The sequence below is a fragment of the Gadus chalcogrammus genome, chromosome 8 (assembly GCF_026213295.1).
Source record: "Gadus chalcogrammus isolate NIFS_2021 chromosome 8, NIFS_Gcha_1.0, whole genome shotgun sequence".
Taxonomy (NCBI): Eukaryota; Metazoa; Chordata; class Actinopteri; order Gadiformes; family Gadidae; genus Gadus; species Gadus chalcogrammus.
In genome coordinates this window covers 1,861,846-1,876,689 of record NC_079419.1, presented here as the reverse complement: position 1 = coordinate 1,876,689, position 14,844 = coordinate 1,861,846, and the positions used below count along the sequence as shown (strand labels likewise).

General features: G+C 49.2%; 2 protein-coding genes across 2 annotated transcripts; both read right to left on the bottom strand.

Annotated features, from left to right (window-relative positions):
* Positions 1–83: 83 nt before the first annotated feature.
* Positions 84–2,342, bottom strand: fcer1gl (Fc receptor, IgE, high affinity I, gamma polypeptide like). Its single transcript, XM_056596360.1, has 5 exons — positions 2,119–2,342; positions 1,381–1,472; positions 1,200–1,235; positions 729–755; positions 84–577 (listed from the first exon to the last, which is right to left on the bottom strand). Exons 1-5 carry the CDS (start codon positions 2,180–2,182, stop codon positions 512–514), a joined length of 285 nt encoding a protein of 94 aa, XP_056452335.1. The 5' UTR covers positions 2,183–2,342; the 3' UTR covers positions 84–511.
* A 2,891-nt stretch (positions 2,343–5,233) lies between these two features.
* vangl2 (VANGL planar cell polarity protein 2) lies at positions 5,234–14,308 on the bottom strand. The gene is made up of 7 exons (XM_056597775.1): positions 14,082–14,308; positions 11,635–11,758; positions 10,299–10,906; positions 9,019–9,152; positions 7,932–8,067; positions 6,994–7,237; positions 5,234–5,545 (listed from the first exon to the last, which is right to left on the bottom strand). Exons 1-7 carry the CDS (start codon positions 14,150–14,152, stop codon positions 5,285–5,287), a joined length of 1,578 nt encoding a protein of 525 aa, XP_056453750.1. The 5' UTR covers positions 14,153–14,308; the 3' UTR covers positions 5,234–5,284.
* Positions 14,309–14,844: the final 536 nt, after the last annotated feature.

The window sequence follows — 14,844 nt, the reverse complement described above, 5'->3', positions numbered from 1 at the left end:
CAGATATCGTACTGTTTGAGCTGCGGTCCGGGCCTTTTTTACGGTTTATTTAAAGATTGAAGAACATGCAGCCATTTACAGGAACTGAAGCAATGCAGTCTGTGGTCTTGGTTTTATTTGTAGAAATGTAATGCAATAAAATATACACTTTAAAAGTTGGAAATTAAAACGTCAAGACACATATTAACATAATATAAAATATATACACAAATATATTTTTGGCAGGGATCAAAAGTTATTAGCCTATATATCATGTTGAAGATGAATTAATTATACATTGCTTTAATCTAATCTAAATGTCTTTCAAAAAGCATGTTAGCAATACACTATTGGCATATATTCCCTTATTACTAGCTACAAAAGTAAAATAAACATACTAACTCTATTGCATACAATCCTACTGGCCGACAAGCTTAAAGCAACCGCTGGGTGGAACCTGGGGTCAGTGAGCAGCCCCTTCTCTTCAGACGACGACAGCCCATGATCGCACAACACATCATTTCTTCAGGGATCACATCTGAGCTTTCTTCTCCACCCTGATGGTCTCGTAGGTGTCTGAAATATGAGGGGTCAGGCCCTGTCGGAGACAAAGAGGAAGTCTTAATACAGCCGCGCGTGGTGCGGCTCTAAGTGACACCAAATTTGTATTTGGTTTGTGTTGCATTGTGATATGCAAGTACAAAATACGGTAACATTAGGAAAATATATTTGTGCATGACAATACTCACTGAATATATCCCTGCTGCATCACTTTTCTGTGAAATAGAAAGATATACAGTATTTATTGGCATACAATTCCAAACAAACATAGCCCTACAAAATGTGGTGTGCATCCGTGTGCTTAGCATTTTTCAAATACATTTTGAAAAATGTAAACGTTCATCCCGTGCAATTTAAAAGGTCAATAGGTAATCTAACTTTACTGTTTGACTTTCCCTTGTTTAACGCATTCAGGCTCATCGCGATTCTGGATTCTCGACTTTCCAACTTTAAACCATTTGTATAGAAAATAAACATTCAAGTGTGTGTGTGTATAAACCTTTTTTATACAGTCTATGATCGTACATTCCGTGTTTGACACTGCATTATGTATGAGTACATTATGGCTGGATTATACTTCATGGCCTACAGCACCAACCGAACCACCGGTCATCGTCATGCCAACAGATCAACAAATACAGAACAAAAAACGGACTTACCTCAGGATGATCTTGAGGTGGAGTAGCGGGATAGAGCTACAAAACAAACGAAAAAAAACTGTAACATACTTTTTCGTAGGCCTATATATATTTTTGCAAACACATATTATCTTAAACATACATTAAATATGAGGGTTTTTTTAATGAAAGATTAATTATATTTTGGTTTAGTTTCTCTTACCTTGAGCCTAATGTAGAGGACCGTCAGAACGATGCTGTAAGCGATCAGAATAGCGTCCAGCACGTAGCACACCTTCATGTCATCGAAGGCGTCTGACCAATCACAGGACAAGAGATGTTGGCAACCCAGATCACATTCGCCATTGTCCGATAATACTTTACCATGTGCATCGATCTTTACTACCTCATTCGCCCTTCCACAAATCAGGCCCCCTCCCCTCCCCTCCCCGACGTTGGGTAGGACAATTATAAAGCTATAACTGCAGCTCCGACTCAAACCACTAGAGGCTGCTAATGACAAAATCGTACATATTGCAGGTTTAAGATGCACACTTTACATCTGCAGTAGGAGTCTATGGAGAGAGCAATAAGGATGCAACCAGACATGGCGCCCAAGTCTTGTGTTGTATTAGAAATAATCTTAATCCGGTATCATACCATATCTGTACCATGCCCATGGTTGGTAGGCCTGGCCCATTGGTCACCTATGCTGGGCACTGCTTCCGTCATCCCATGATCTTACAACAGTAGTTGATGAACACAGTGCTAACTAATTATAACTATTATAACAGTAGCTAACACAGGAATTATAGCTATAAATGTAACTATGAACCAACAAGAGTTAAATTATAACTATAACTTTTCGCTGAAACACTGCCCAGTTTATTTGAGGTATAAAAGTATCACGCAGTCAAGGGAGAGGCTTCGACACAGAAAGAAGAGATGAAGTGTTCCTCACCCACGCAGCTTAGGTTGACCATCAGAAGGACGGCCAGGAGAGACCCTCGCATCATGGTCGTCATCCTTTCACCAGGTGGGTTTTGTCGGCGGAGAAGATCAAAACGGTTTGAGTTGCAATGTGTCTCTCGGATTGATGTCGTCGACGGCAGTCTTCTGAACTGAGCGCTGACAGTAGCTTCTACCAGGAAGCAGAGTGGCTCTCTGTCCGTTCAGACAGTACGAAGAAGAGAAAAAACCACAGGCAGCATCACCTCCCACCACACACACACACACGCACACACACGCACACACGCACACACACACACACACACGGCCTGCCCGCTTCCTCTTAAACCAACTGGGTTCCTTCTTTTGTTCTTTCACAAGAAATTAATAATAAGCTCATTTAAACCATGGGAATATGTATTGCTGGTATATTTGTTAATTTGCATTTAAGTCATTTTTGAGTTTGTTAATATGTATTTAAGTCATTTTGAGTTTGTTTATATGTATTCAAGTCATTTTGAGGTGATTGACTCTTGAGGTTGTATGTTTTCAGATGCATTATCAGTCTTGAATTCAATAGGACACCAGTGTGTGGCAACATCCCGTACTGGGCTGGATGAAACCACGGAGATAGGTTGTGAAAACACATATCTTGGTCTTTTCAAAAGCAAATGTAACCTTTTTTATGTAAAGCTTTCAAACTGCTCATGCAGCTTTGTTGAGCTGTCTTCGATCACACTTAATGTACTCATTGGTTAAAGGGAAATGGTTTAGCAACTCAACTATCATGTTTCAAAGCCTTTAAATGTTGTTCCTTCTGTTTGAAACAAATATATATATTATATATATATATATATATATATATATATATATATATATATATATATATACATATTCATCACTAAATTGTTTGGTTAGATTAATTGGTTAGAAAAGCGCTATATAAATGCAGTCCATTTACATTCACAGCAGTAATATACAACCCATTTTGTGCAAATAGGGAAACTTGAAAAAGTACATTTCACTGCATTTAGGTGCCAGTTTCAAAACCTTATCAAATTAAGTTGAGTTGACTTCCTCTTTCACTTCCCAGTACCTGATAGGACGAGTGATACAGCAGAATCATCTTTCGGACGATAATGTAAACGCAGAAACAAGTAATAAATGGTTTAATAATGGAAAAAATAAGACACTATACAAGCTACAGTTACCAAAAAGCGAGAAAATACAAGACAAATCTACAAATTGTGTTTTTTTTAGTGTTTTTTCTTTACAAGTCCCCTCTTTTAACAAAAAAAACAAAAGAAAAACTTTGTGGAAAATTGCATCGTCATCATAACTTAGGCACCATTAAAAAAAAAAGATAGAAAAACAAAGTTCTCGATAAAAAAAATTAAAGTATTTCAGGCATGCATTACAAAATTAGAAAGACATTCACTTGCATCTTTTGATCGTCATCATGATCATCCGGATGTGACTTGTTCATTGCAAGGCTTTATCTCAGATAGAAAGGTGAAAGAAGCCCCCCTACAGCTGAATAACTTTCCTACTGAGAAGGCGAAAGGCTTAATCAGTCTCTGGAGGCCGCACGGTGGCCCCCACGCACTCAGGCTAACGTGTACACAGACAGAAATAAAGACGCGGGTATTGAGGCTAGACTCGGTTCCAGTATATTTCAGTGTGGAGACATTGAAGGACGTTATCGTGGATCCAAAAGTGGCTTTTTGTCATTTTCTGTGTTTGTTGTCCAAGCATTACGGAAGCCGCCCGGGTTCGTGAAGGCATAAGGCGGGGGGGGGGGGGCAGACGACGTTGGATCGCTGCTTGGTTTGAACTTGCGGCACAACTCGGTGATCTGCTACTGGCCGGAGGCTACGGAGCAAGCGGTGGGCTGGGACTCCAGGTTCACAAACATGAAAGTGCACACGCGCACACACTCGCATCCAAACACACACACACCCGCCACCAGCTGGACCTGCTTGTTAGCACCTCCTAGTGGTGGCAGGCGAGATGGCGTCAGCGTGCATGGGAGCAGAGTTGAGATGCCTTTTGCTTCTTCTTTAAATGACAGAAGTGTTGTGCGTCAGCGGTGATACAATCACACATCCGGTTTGCCTGACTTAGGTTTTTGTTTGTGGGTTTGAATGAAAAAAAATTGCATGAGAATATATGTACATTAACTTAGTCCTGAGAAGACAGCTGGATTTCCTTCTCTCCTACAAACATAAATGTTGCTGAAAATAAAAAATAAAAACGTCATGTTGTCATGGAGCTGCAATGTTTAGTCTTATTAAAAAACGTGGAAAATTGTCTTGAAGTTAAAAAAAAGGCCAGTGTAAAAAAAAATGCAAGCCGCCTAAAACAAACATTCATGGATTATTACGACATCGTCTTAAGACACACCGAAAGCACTTTTTTGCTTTTCAAAAAAAAAAACGAAGCGAAGCCGCCTCAAAAGGCAACACAACTGTTATCTGAATCGCTTGGGGCTACATTCTGTTAATCTTAAAAACAAAACGACAACGTTGCACTCTCGGTATAAAAGCAGTAATAAATCGTCCCAAGCCAAACGTTGCACTGACGGGTCAACCGACGGGAGTGGTATATCAGGTTCATCGGGTTAGGAGCCGCGCTCCCATTGGTCTGCCCCCCCCCCCCCCCCCCCCGTCTGCAGTGGTTCATTCCTCCGTGTCATCGCGATGTGGTCCAGTGGTCACAACAACGTGGATACAGTCGAAAACACAAGCAACGGTTTAAGAACGGGGGGGCGGTGGGAAAGGGGAAGGATGATGGTGTCACAATGACCCCCACGCTGGTGGGGGGGGGGGGGGGGGGGGGGGGGTACAGACAGTCTCCCCGGCGGAGGTGTCGGAGGAGATACGAGATCTGGGCTGTGTCTAAAACACTCCTCCGGAAACAGGGTCTTCCCTCCCCTTTGAGGTTATTTCCATGGAAACAGACAAGGGGGGTGGGGGGGGGGTTGGAGGAGGTGGAGCATTGTGGGGGGGGGGCAATTGATTATTTCTTTGCTGCCACATTAGTCTCTTCCATCCAGGTGGTCGATGCTGTAGTGTGAGAGGAGCTCGGAGGAGGGGGGCAGGGGGTAATGGGGTGGGGGGGGGGTCGTACTGTAAAAAGGACTTCACAAATCTTTGTTCGTCGTCGGGCCGTCGGCTCCGTCACACCGAGGTCTCCGACTGCAGCCGCATCACGAACTTGTGGCTCTTGGGGTCGATGAACTCCTCGCCGATGCGCAGGAAGGGGAGGGGCGTCACCGTGACGACCAGGGAGAAGTCGAGGCGCCGCAGCGAGAAGACCAGGGACTGTCGCAGCGCCGAGGTCACGGGCTCCTCGCTCACCAGCGTCCACTGGCGCCCCCTGTCGCTCTCCCGCTGGTACTGCATGGTGGGGCCCGGGCTGAGGTAGCGCTCCAGGAAGGCCTGGGGGAGGGGGACGGGGGGGACAGGGGGGGGACGATGTTAATCACTGATCTGATCGGTGGGAATCCAGAGGAACAGCTGGCGGAGACACCCAAGCGGGGGCACGTCTGCATCCCAGCTGGGCCCCTCACTGTTTGGTCTACTGCGTGAACGGCGACGTGCTGTTTTAGTTGTGCAATACTTTATCATCACGCACACATGGAAGTCATTCTGTGGCCTGTTAACCCGCGCATATCTCTCTGATACAATTTCCCAACACGCTTGCAGCAGAGTGTGACATTGCGACGCATTTATGCTGATAACTCGCAGAGCAGAACTAACATGTAACCGTTTTGCAGATAAGAAGAAACACATGAAACGTAACGGCATGTTTCTTCAAAACCTTTTCTTTATACATCCCCCGGGAACTGACGCAGCGTTGGTCTATAGAATAGTTTGAGGTAATCGCACGTCTCTCAGACCCAGTGGAAGGGCAAGACCGGAGGGGTGCTGTCGCCCTTATTTGGGCAAACAAATCTGTCGGTTGTCAACAGACGCTCAAACCAATAGCTTAGAAAGCAATTGTGTACAGAATAGGTTTAGTTTTTAATCATACTGTAAATATTGTTTATATTTGTTCCTAGTCCGCTCCTTTTAATCACAAGGGGGAGCTCTCCAACATGTTGCTGTTCTTGTACCTGTACCTCATAAAAATCATGAATATTAATGAGGGGACAGCCGGAGATTATCCAATCACGTTGGTTTAAATCCCTTATCCAATCCAAAAAGGCTAAAATCCGTCACGTGACCGCAGGAACGCTTCAATTGTAATGCACATTAAACTAACGTTAGTGAACCACATTTCTCTGATTGTGTTATTTTTAGGGTTAGGGTTATGTTTAGGGTTAGGGTTAGGGTAAGGGTTATGTTTAGGTTAAGGGTTATGTTTATGTTTAGGGTTAGGGTTATGTTTAGGGTTAGGGTTAGGGTAAGGGTTATGTTAAGGGTTATGTTTAGGGTTATGTTTAGGGTTATGTTTAGGGTTATGTTAAGCGTTTGGGTTACGTTTAGGGTTAGGTTTATGTTAAGGGTTATGTTAAGGGTTATGTTAAGGGTTATGTTTAGGGTTAGGGTTATGTTTAGGGTAAAGGTTAGGAGTCAGCGTGCGAATTTGACTGACGGGCTGCCTGACCAATCCTAGCGCTTGAGGCGGGACTTTTCCTGGATTGCGCCTACGAAAAACCCATTCGCTCCCTGGACATGGTCGAAGAAAGATCATTCCCTCCTCCATGCATGACCAATCAGAGTGTTTGTTGGGTGGCCGCCGGCGGAGGCGGCGGCCACCAAACAAACACTCTGATTGGTCATGCATGGAGGCGGCGGCGGCGGCGGCGGCGGCGGCGGCGGCGGCGGCGGCGGCGGCGGCGGCGGCGGCGGCGGCGGAGGCGGCGGCGGCGGCGCCCTCTCACCTTGGGGCTCATGTTGTGCGTGATGCAGAACTGCAGGTGGCTGAGGATGCTCTCCATGCTGTGGAAGGGCTGCTGCCGGGTGGTGCGCAGGTACTTCTGCATGGCCCGCGCCATGGGGGCGAAGATGGCCTGGGCCGCCTCCCGGGGGTCCATCACCTCGCGGGGGTGCTTGGGCGAGGCGGCCACCTCGTCGTCGTGGAGACGCTTGATGTGCGTGAAGGCCTCCTCCACCGCCACCACCAGCCTGGGAGGGGGGGGGGCAAGGGGGGGGGGACGCGCTCGGTGGGTTTATGTCTTTTGGGGGGTTTGTGTAAACGTCAGGGCTCCGTTGGCTCTCTTCAAGCATCATTTAGGATTTAGCTCATTATTATATACTAGACATAAATATACTGAAAGGATTGGTCAACTTATTTTAATTTCCTTGATGGAGGTTTCTTTTCTGGTACTGCCGTACCAGAAAAGAAAAACACAATACTGTAAATGTAGAACCTTTTAAAAGCTTTACTTAAGTGACGGTATGGCCGCCTCAATGGGGTATGTATTAGGGTGAAAGTTTGAGATAATTACAACTAACACACATTTAGGCAAATTGAATAGGAAATGCTGTCGTTCTAGAATCAATCGGATCGCTGAGAACTCGAAACTAAGGAGAATACTCAGACATGAACGAATGACTCGACCATGAACCAATGAGCCGACTCAGACATGAACCAATGAGCCGACTCAAACACGAACGAATGAGTCGACTCGGACATGAACCAATGAGTCGACTCGGACATGAACCAATGAGCCGACTCGGACATGAACCAATGAGTCGGCTCAGACATGAACCAATGAGTCGACTCGGACATGAACCAATGAGCCGACTCGGACATGAACCAATGAGTCGGCTCAGACATGAACCAATGAGTGGTGCCGCGCGTCCCTCGGGGTCTCACCTGGCCTTGCGCTTGCGGACGCGGCGGTCCATCTCAGCCTCCTCGTAGTAGAACTCGTTGTGGGAGTTGTCCCTCCTCCGAGCGGCCGCTGCGATCATGGCCCGGGATTGGCCCGTGGAGTTGTTGGTGGAGCTCTCTGCAAGACGCAACAAGTCGACCGTTGAGCACACAAGACACGCACACGGCCTCCACCCCATCACCGACGCAGAGTTCTGCTCTGTGGGCTAACGGGCCCTCACTGGTCGGCTTCCATTTGGCGCCTGCTCGCCATCATGATCCCAAGGAGAGCCAAATTCCCCGGACCACGCCTTCACTAATTGCTCCCAGGTTTGTTTTTTCCCTTCTGGGGCTGCGGGCCGGTCCAGACTTAATGCGTTCTCCTCAAAACGCCAATGTCTGAACAACTTCTGGACTGGAACCCGGACCCATTACACAGGGTAGGTTGTTTCTTGCTCTTTGCCTCTCATTCCCAACACAAGAGGGCCCACATGATCTCTCAACAAATAGGATAAAGCTAGATGGAGGAAGCTTACATCGAAGCAGAATGAATTGGGCCAAATTGTAATGATAAAAAAAAGAAAATACAGTCTATTCATATATTATTATTATTCCCCCAAAACGGAAGAGAAGCCCTGATTGGTCAGTAACGACCGGGAGCGGTCTTCAAATCCTAATTGTCTCAATTACAGAGGCAGGCGCGCGGTCAACCGGAACTTATATTATGTGGATATTAACAAATCATTTAATTAACAAACAGCGGACGAAGGGCTGTGGCACTTCTACCAAATCCCACCCAAACAACAAAAGCTCTAAAATCTCAACCTACAGCCCCTTTAAACAGCATCGCGGGGGAAAGGAAGCAGCCTGGCTGAACAGAATGGAGATGGAGCCTAGCTCTTTGCTAGCTATCTTGTTGCATACGGGGTATGGGTTAACCTAGAGATTGTTAGTGCTTTGTGCTTGGTTCTATGAACATCATTATTGTACCGACAGCGGTATTCAGTTTCACTTTCTTATGACAAATGTACGAATGTAAATGTAAATATAAATGTTAACGCAAAAGAGGCGGGAGGCGGTCGTCAGTTACCGTCCAGGGAGTAGACCTTGAAGCCGGTCATCTTCTTGGAGAGGATGGACTTGGGCAGGTTGAGCAGGGCGGGGTTGTAGACGGGGAAGTCTGTGTAGTAATGGTCCAGCACCCACACGGACGCCCGCTGGATACTGCCGGGAGGGAGGGGGGGTGGAGGGGACACCCGTAAGTCCCCCACGACGAGCTAGCCCGCGTTAGCCTAGCACCGCGACCACGCATTATGCTCAATACAAAACAGTGATTTAAGGTCTGATGTGTTATTTTTAGCTCTGTGTGATGACAGTATGTGTTATTACGATAGAAGATTACAGACGGAAGGCGCCTTCGGACTCGACTCGTTTGAGTAACAGTCAAGCATTTGTTTTATTGTAAACTATAGGGATCTCCGACTGTATGTTTGCTGCTGACTCACGTAGACATGATGGAAAGGTAAAGTGACATCGACCGGGGGTCAGAACCTTAAATGTCCCCGGTGCAGACCAAGCAAAGCTCAACACACTAAGGCTTTGCCAATGCTAAAGGTCCAGTGGAGAAAGGGCTTTCTTACTACACTATTTCTGTGTAAGCAGTAGTTCTACAACTACTAAGACATACAACTATAAACAGAGTTTATAATCCTATACAGAAAGTAAACAGCTTTCTGTACGATACAGGTCGATGCACACATCAGATCAGTGACCCCGGACTAAAAGGGGTAATAAAGAATATGGCTAATTATAGAAAGACCTGAAACCTAAAAGCCATTCTTCATTCAGGTAGCGTTTATGAAGTAAATTGATCTTCATGTCAAGATCACGAAACACAGGATCGTAAACGTTAACAAGTCAGATCTTCAGACCTTGACGACTAGGTACTACTTTGAAGGGCTGATTATGGTTCCACGTTCACGCAACGCAACGACCACGCAGACGCTTCAACGCAGTCGTGAACCTGTTTTGGTTCTGCGTCGGGTTCTAGGGAGCGGACCAATCACAGCCCTCGCTGCTGCGTCGCCTCGACGGAAGGTTACAATTTCTGGGAGGCGCACGTCCGGCCCTTGCGGTGGACGCAAGGAGGGTCCGCAAGGACGTAAGGGGTCCGTAACCCCCTTGTGTTGCTTGAACGTGGTACCATAATCAGCCCGTTACACATCACTGTGTAGTATTCCCGTCCGTGGGTTTAAACTGACCGACGGGCCTACGTGATGTGATCCTACGCGACTGAAGTGAGGTGAAGAGGGTCGGCGAGGGTCGGCGAGGGTCGGACCCCCCCCCCCCCCCCCACGCGCGCGCACCAACCTGAGGTGGCCCACGTTGTAGAAGCGGCTGACGCCGTCCGTGCTGCGCACCACCTTGAGGCAGAAGGCGGGCTGCAGGTGGCGCACCTCCAGCAGCACCAGCGCCAGGTACTGGATGAAGAGCAGCGCGTCCACCAGGGACGCCGCGTACTCCACGATGCCGCGGTAGTCGCGCTCCCGGGGCTCCAGCACGCGCACGCCGTAGAACAGCCAGTAGGACGCCACGAACAGGAACACCAGCACCATCAGCAGGCAGCGGAACACGAAGAAGCGCGGCAGCGCGGAGCGGGCCGGCCGCAGGAACAGCGCCCACGACGAGATGAGCAGCACCAGCAGCTTGAAGGCCAGCGACACGTAGAGCCCCTCGCACGGCGTGCCGCAGGGGTCCAGCGCCTCGCGCCACAGCGCCTGCGGCAGCACCAGGAAGGCCAGCGGCGTGAGCAGGGCGAACAGGCTGAGGCAGCCGCCCAGCACCGGGCCGGCGAAGCGCGTGCACCGCAGCGGCACGCTCTCCTCCAGGTCCTTGGAGACGCGCGTCAGGTCCTCGTTGGAGACGCTGTCCACCGACGTGCCCGTCACCACCGTGGTCGTCTCGCCCCAGTTGTCGTCCTGGAACGCAGGGCGGGGGCGTTGGGTTTAAAGGAGGGGAGAGGGGGGGGGGGGGGGGGTCGAACGGCTTCTCATCGACGATGAGTTTTTTGTGTCGGTTTTAAGCTGCTTATGTTAAAAGGGGACGTATTATACTACAAGGTGTGAAGCCTACCCGGCGGACTGTAGCCAACGTTGCTCATCTACCCGTCATACATCTAGGTGGACACGCCCACAAGTGATGGCAGAAGACGCAGATTTTCAAAAAAGCTTGTAAGGGCTACTGGCACTCACACCTGGTGGGATAATATGTCCCCTTTAAGATGATCAAGAGGGGGTCAAAAGGGCCGACAGGGGCAACTAGAACGACTAGCATTGAAGTATTTGCCCCTGCATCGAGGATGTGCAGAGACAAAACCTTTGAGCAGGAAGTACCTCGGGTACCACAGACCAAAATAGCGATGCTCAACACTCAAGTCGGCCGCTGGACCACAACGGAAACCTTGACTGCACCACGCTGGGGTGTGTGTACCGTCCTTAGTGTCTACGGCCCAGCTGAGCAGTTCATCGATGAACATATAACCCTGTACTGAGGGCAGCACCGCCTCTGTTCTCAAACAGCGCGTCGTACAATAAGGACGATGGCTTGAATGAATGGCGGTGGCTGCTAGCGACTGGTCAGTGCCCGATACACAGAGACGTGGGGGGGTTCGCTCTATGAGCGTGTGGGGGAGAAGAGGGGGGCTCACCCGGTCATCTCCGCGGGTGGACTCTGCGTCCAGCAGAGGCTCTCCGGGCGCCTGGATGGTGACCGACTTATCCCCCCGGCTGCTGCTGTCCCGGCTCTTAGACCGGTGCCGTTCCCTCCGGTCCCTGGAGAGAGGAGGAGGAGGAGGAAGAGGAGGAGGGGGAGGAAGAGGAGGTAGAGAGGAGGAGGAGGAGGAAGAGGAGGAGGAAGGGGAGGAGGAAGAAGAGGAAGAGGAGGAGGAGGAGGAGGGAGGAAGAGGAGGAGGAGAGGGAGGAAGAGGAGGTAGAGAGGAGGGGGAGGAGGAAAAGGAAGAGGAAGAGGAAGAGGAGGAAGAGGAAGAGGAGGACGAGGGGTAGGACGAGGGGGAGGAGAAGGAGGGGGGAGGAGGAGGAAGAGGAGAGAGGAGGAGGAGGAGGAGAGAGGGGGAGGAGGAAGAGGAGAGAGGGGGAGGAGGAAGAGGAGAGAGGGGGAGGAGGAGGAGGAGGAGGGAGAGGAGGAGGAGCAGGAGGAGGAGGAAGAGGAGGAGGAGGAGAGAGAGGAGGAGGAGGAGGAGGAGGAGGAGGAGGAGGAGGAGGAGGAGGAGGAGGAGGAGGAGGAGGAAGAGGAGAGAGGAGGAGGAGGAGGAAGAGGAGGAGGACAACGAGGGGTTAACGGGGGTAATGTCGCTGTCATGTGGAGTTGAAGAGTGAACCTGACGAAGCAACAGCGAAACGCGTCGTTTACATAAATCAGCTTACCGGTGTGCGGGGATTTTACACTTTTCTTTAGCTTTATCTATTGTTGGCTGCACACATCACCAGCACCTGAGAATCAAAAGGCTGTGCACAGTAGGGCTGTCAAAATTGCTCAAAAATGACATTCGAATATTCGTTTGGAAAAAAATCACGAATTCGAACTATTCGAATATCTGGTTGCCTATTTTACGCAGTTGCCGTCAATATGTCAATAATGCGACAAAACCATGGTTCAAATTAGTGGGATATATATATATCCTATATATAGGGCGGCGGCTTCCTGCTGGGCATTTCCTTACTTTAAAACGAGGGACATCGCGAACAGACGGAGGCTCATTCACAAAGCAGTTAGGCGCTTGTACCGCGGGAGTGTTTTTTCACATTCGAATATTATGAGGGACATCGCGAACAGACAGAGGCTCACTCACAAAGCAGATAGGCGCTTGTGTAACCGAGCGTTGGCACTTAGATATTTATATGACAAGAATGACACAAGCGTGGAAGGGAAAATAGTTTCGTTTACTTAGTACCTATCAGAAGTCACCCAGTCACAGCGTGAGAGCTGGAATACCTATATCCAAGTACGGAAACCCCGAGGGGATAAAATACATTCGCTCTTCACAATACTAGTCTGTTACACTTGTACCGCGGGAGTGTTTTTTCACATTCGAATATTATGAGGGACATCGCGAACAGACAGAGGCTCATTCACAAAGCAGATAGAGGCGCTTGTACCGCGGGAGTGTTTTTTCACATTCGAATATTAATTTTCACGTTCGAATTCGCGTTTTTGGATGCATTTCGAACGAATATTCGAACTTCGAATATTCGTTGACAGCCCTAGTGCACAGGGACTTGGTTCTAAGGGGTTAACGGGGATTAACGTGCAGCCCGGTTGGTGCTCCACTAACAATGGAGCGGTCACTCCTATAATTATCGTCTTAATGTCGTTCCTCACACCGGTACCACATCGAGAGGAATGTGAGGGACTACTGTGCTACTGTCTTTTTTTTGCAGCTTTTCGGTTGAGCAACAGCTTGCAGTGCATTGTGGGTACTGCCTGTGTTGGGGTGTGGATGCGAACGTGTTGGTTTGGAGTGCCATCTGGAGGGGTACACTGCCAACCTGGCCTGGCTCCAGGTGGGCACGGGGGACACACACAACACTTTACACGGATAGCGGAGCGGAATGCATTTGCATATTTTATTGATCGGATTTGAATCCTCCAGAAGGAACGTCACATTAGAGTACGCCAATTTCGGCGAATCGGCGCTCCCCAACACGATCACAGTAAAAGGGACTTTAAACAACAAGGCTAAATGTCAAATGTTGGTGTTCTTGGGGGGAGCTCACAGAGGGAAGCGTCCCAAACCTGGCACTAACGCATCGTTAAGCGCCCTGTGGAGAGTGGGGGTCCATAAAACACACACAAAATGATATTTAGAATCTAATATGAATAAAATAGAAGTGGTGGCTATGGCTATAGTCAGTGATACGAGACTAGATGTATCAATATCAACCCAACGCATTGGTTACTGCCTCGACCTGCGCCGGTTTTCCCACCTGGGTTTATTCAAACACAGATTTCACCCCCAAATATCGATGTTCAATCCACAAAGGGAGAAGTGGGGTTCCCTCTCAAAACCCCCCCGCTCTGACCGCAACGCGAACCCCCCACCCCCCAGTCCGGGGGACCGCCACCCCGGGGCCTTACCGGTGCTTGCGGGAGGTGCGGGAGTGCGAGGACTTGTAGGAGTAGCCCGAGTACTGCGACTCGTTGTCCATGTTGTCCCGGGTGGCGGGCGGCGGTGGGCCGGCCTTGCGGGCCCCTCCCCCTCCGCCCAGCTGACTCTTGCGCTCGGAGATGGACCTGGTGGAGAGGACCAGCGGTAGCTTGAGCAGGTCGACCGTGCTCCTTAGGGAATCTATCTTGGAGGCCTAGGAGGAGGCGGGGGGGGGAGGAGGGAGGGAGGGCGGGGGGGAGCCGGCGGACGTCGTGGAGGTCGAGGGAGGAGGCGGAGGAGGAGGAACGGCGCTCCAGAACCCGGCGCGTCAGAGAGGATTGTGGGTAGCGGTGACGTGGCGGGGGAGACGTGAGCTGGACAAAGTCTGAAAGAAGAGGGGAGGGGGGAGAGACATGAGTACGACATTCTAAGAAGTGACAAATCAGGCAGAGCCTTTTTAATGTTTACGATGGATTACGGGCACTTAAGACAACGGTAAATCCCCCTGGAAGGATCAAAGCTTTTTGAGGGCTGAAGCGCTGAAAGGGTAACCCAATTTCTCAAGGAATAAAACGAGATTAACGACCTGTGACGCGACACATGGAAGTCTAGAATCAAAACAACCCCAGGGAAAAGTCGGTCTCCTCTCTGGTCTCATAATAACAGCAGGGGATTTGCTATTAAACGGCCGAAGCCCTCAAAACAAAGGTTAGCCTCGCCAAAACCATACTCTGTTCGCCACCACTGGCAGGA

Excerpts from the sequence above, each read along its gene's own strand:
- fcer1gl (XM_056596360.1), bottom strand. The coding sequence starts at position 2,182 with ATGACGACCATGATGCGAGGGTCTCTCCTGGCCGTCCTTCTGATGGTC. Across the intron at positions 1,236-1,380 it reads TCCTCTACATTAGGCTCAAG|CTCTATCCCGCTACTCCACC; the intron begins GTAAGAGAAACT and ends TTTGTTTTGTAG. Across the intron at positions 578-728 it reads ATGCAGCAGGGATATATTCA|GGCCTGACCCCTCATATTTC; the intron begins GTGAGTATTGTC and ends TGTCTCCGACAG.
- vangl2 (XM_056597775.1), bottom strand. The coding sequence starts at position 14,152 with ATGGACAACGAGTCGCAGTACTCGGGCTACTCCTACAAGTCCTCGCAC. Across the intron at positions 11,759-14,081 it reads CGCACCTCCCGCAAGCACCG|GGACCGGAGGGAACGGCACC; the intron begins GTAAGGCCCCGG and ends TCCTCTCTCCAG. Across the intron at positions 7,238-7,931 it reads GTCCGCAAGCGCAAGGCCAG|GCTGGTGGTGGCGGTGGAGG; the intron begins GTGAGACCCCGA and ends CCCCCCTCCCAG.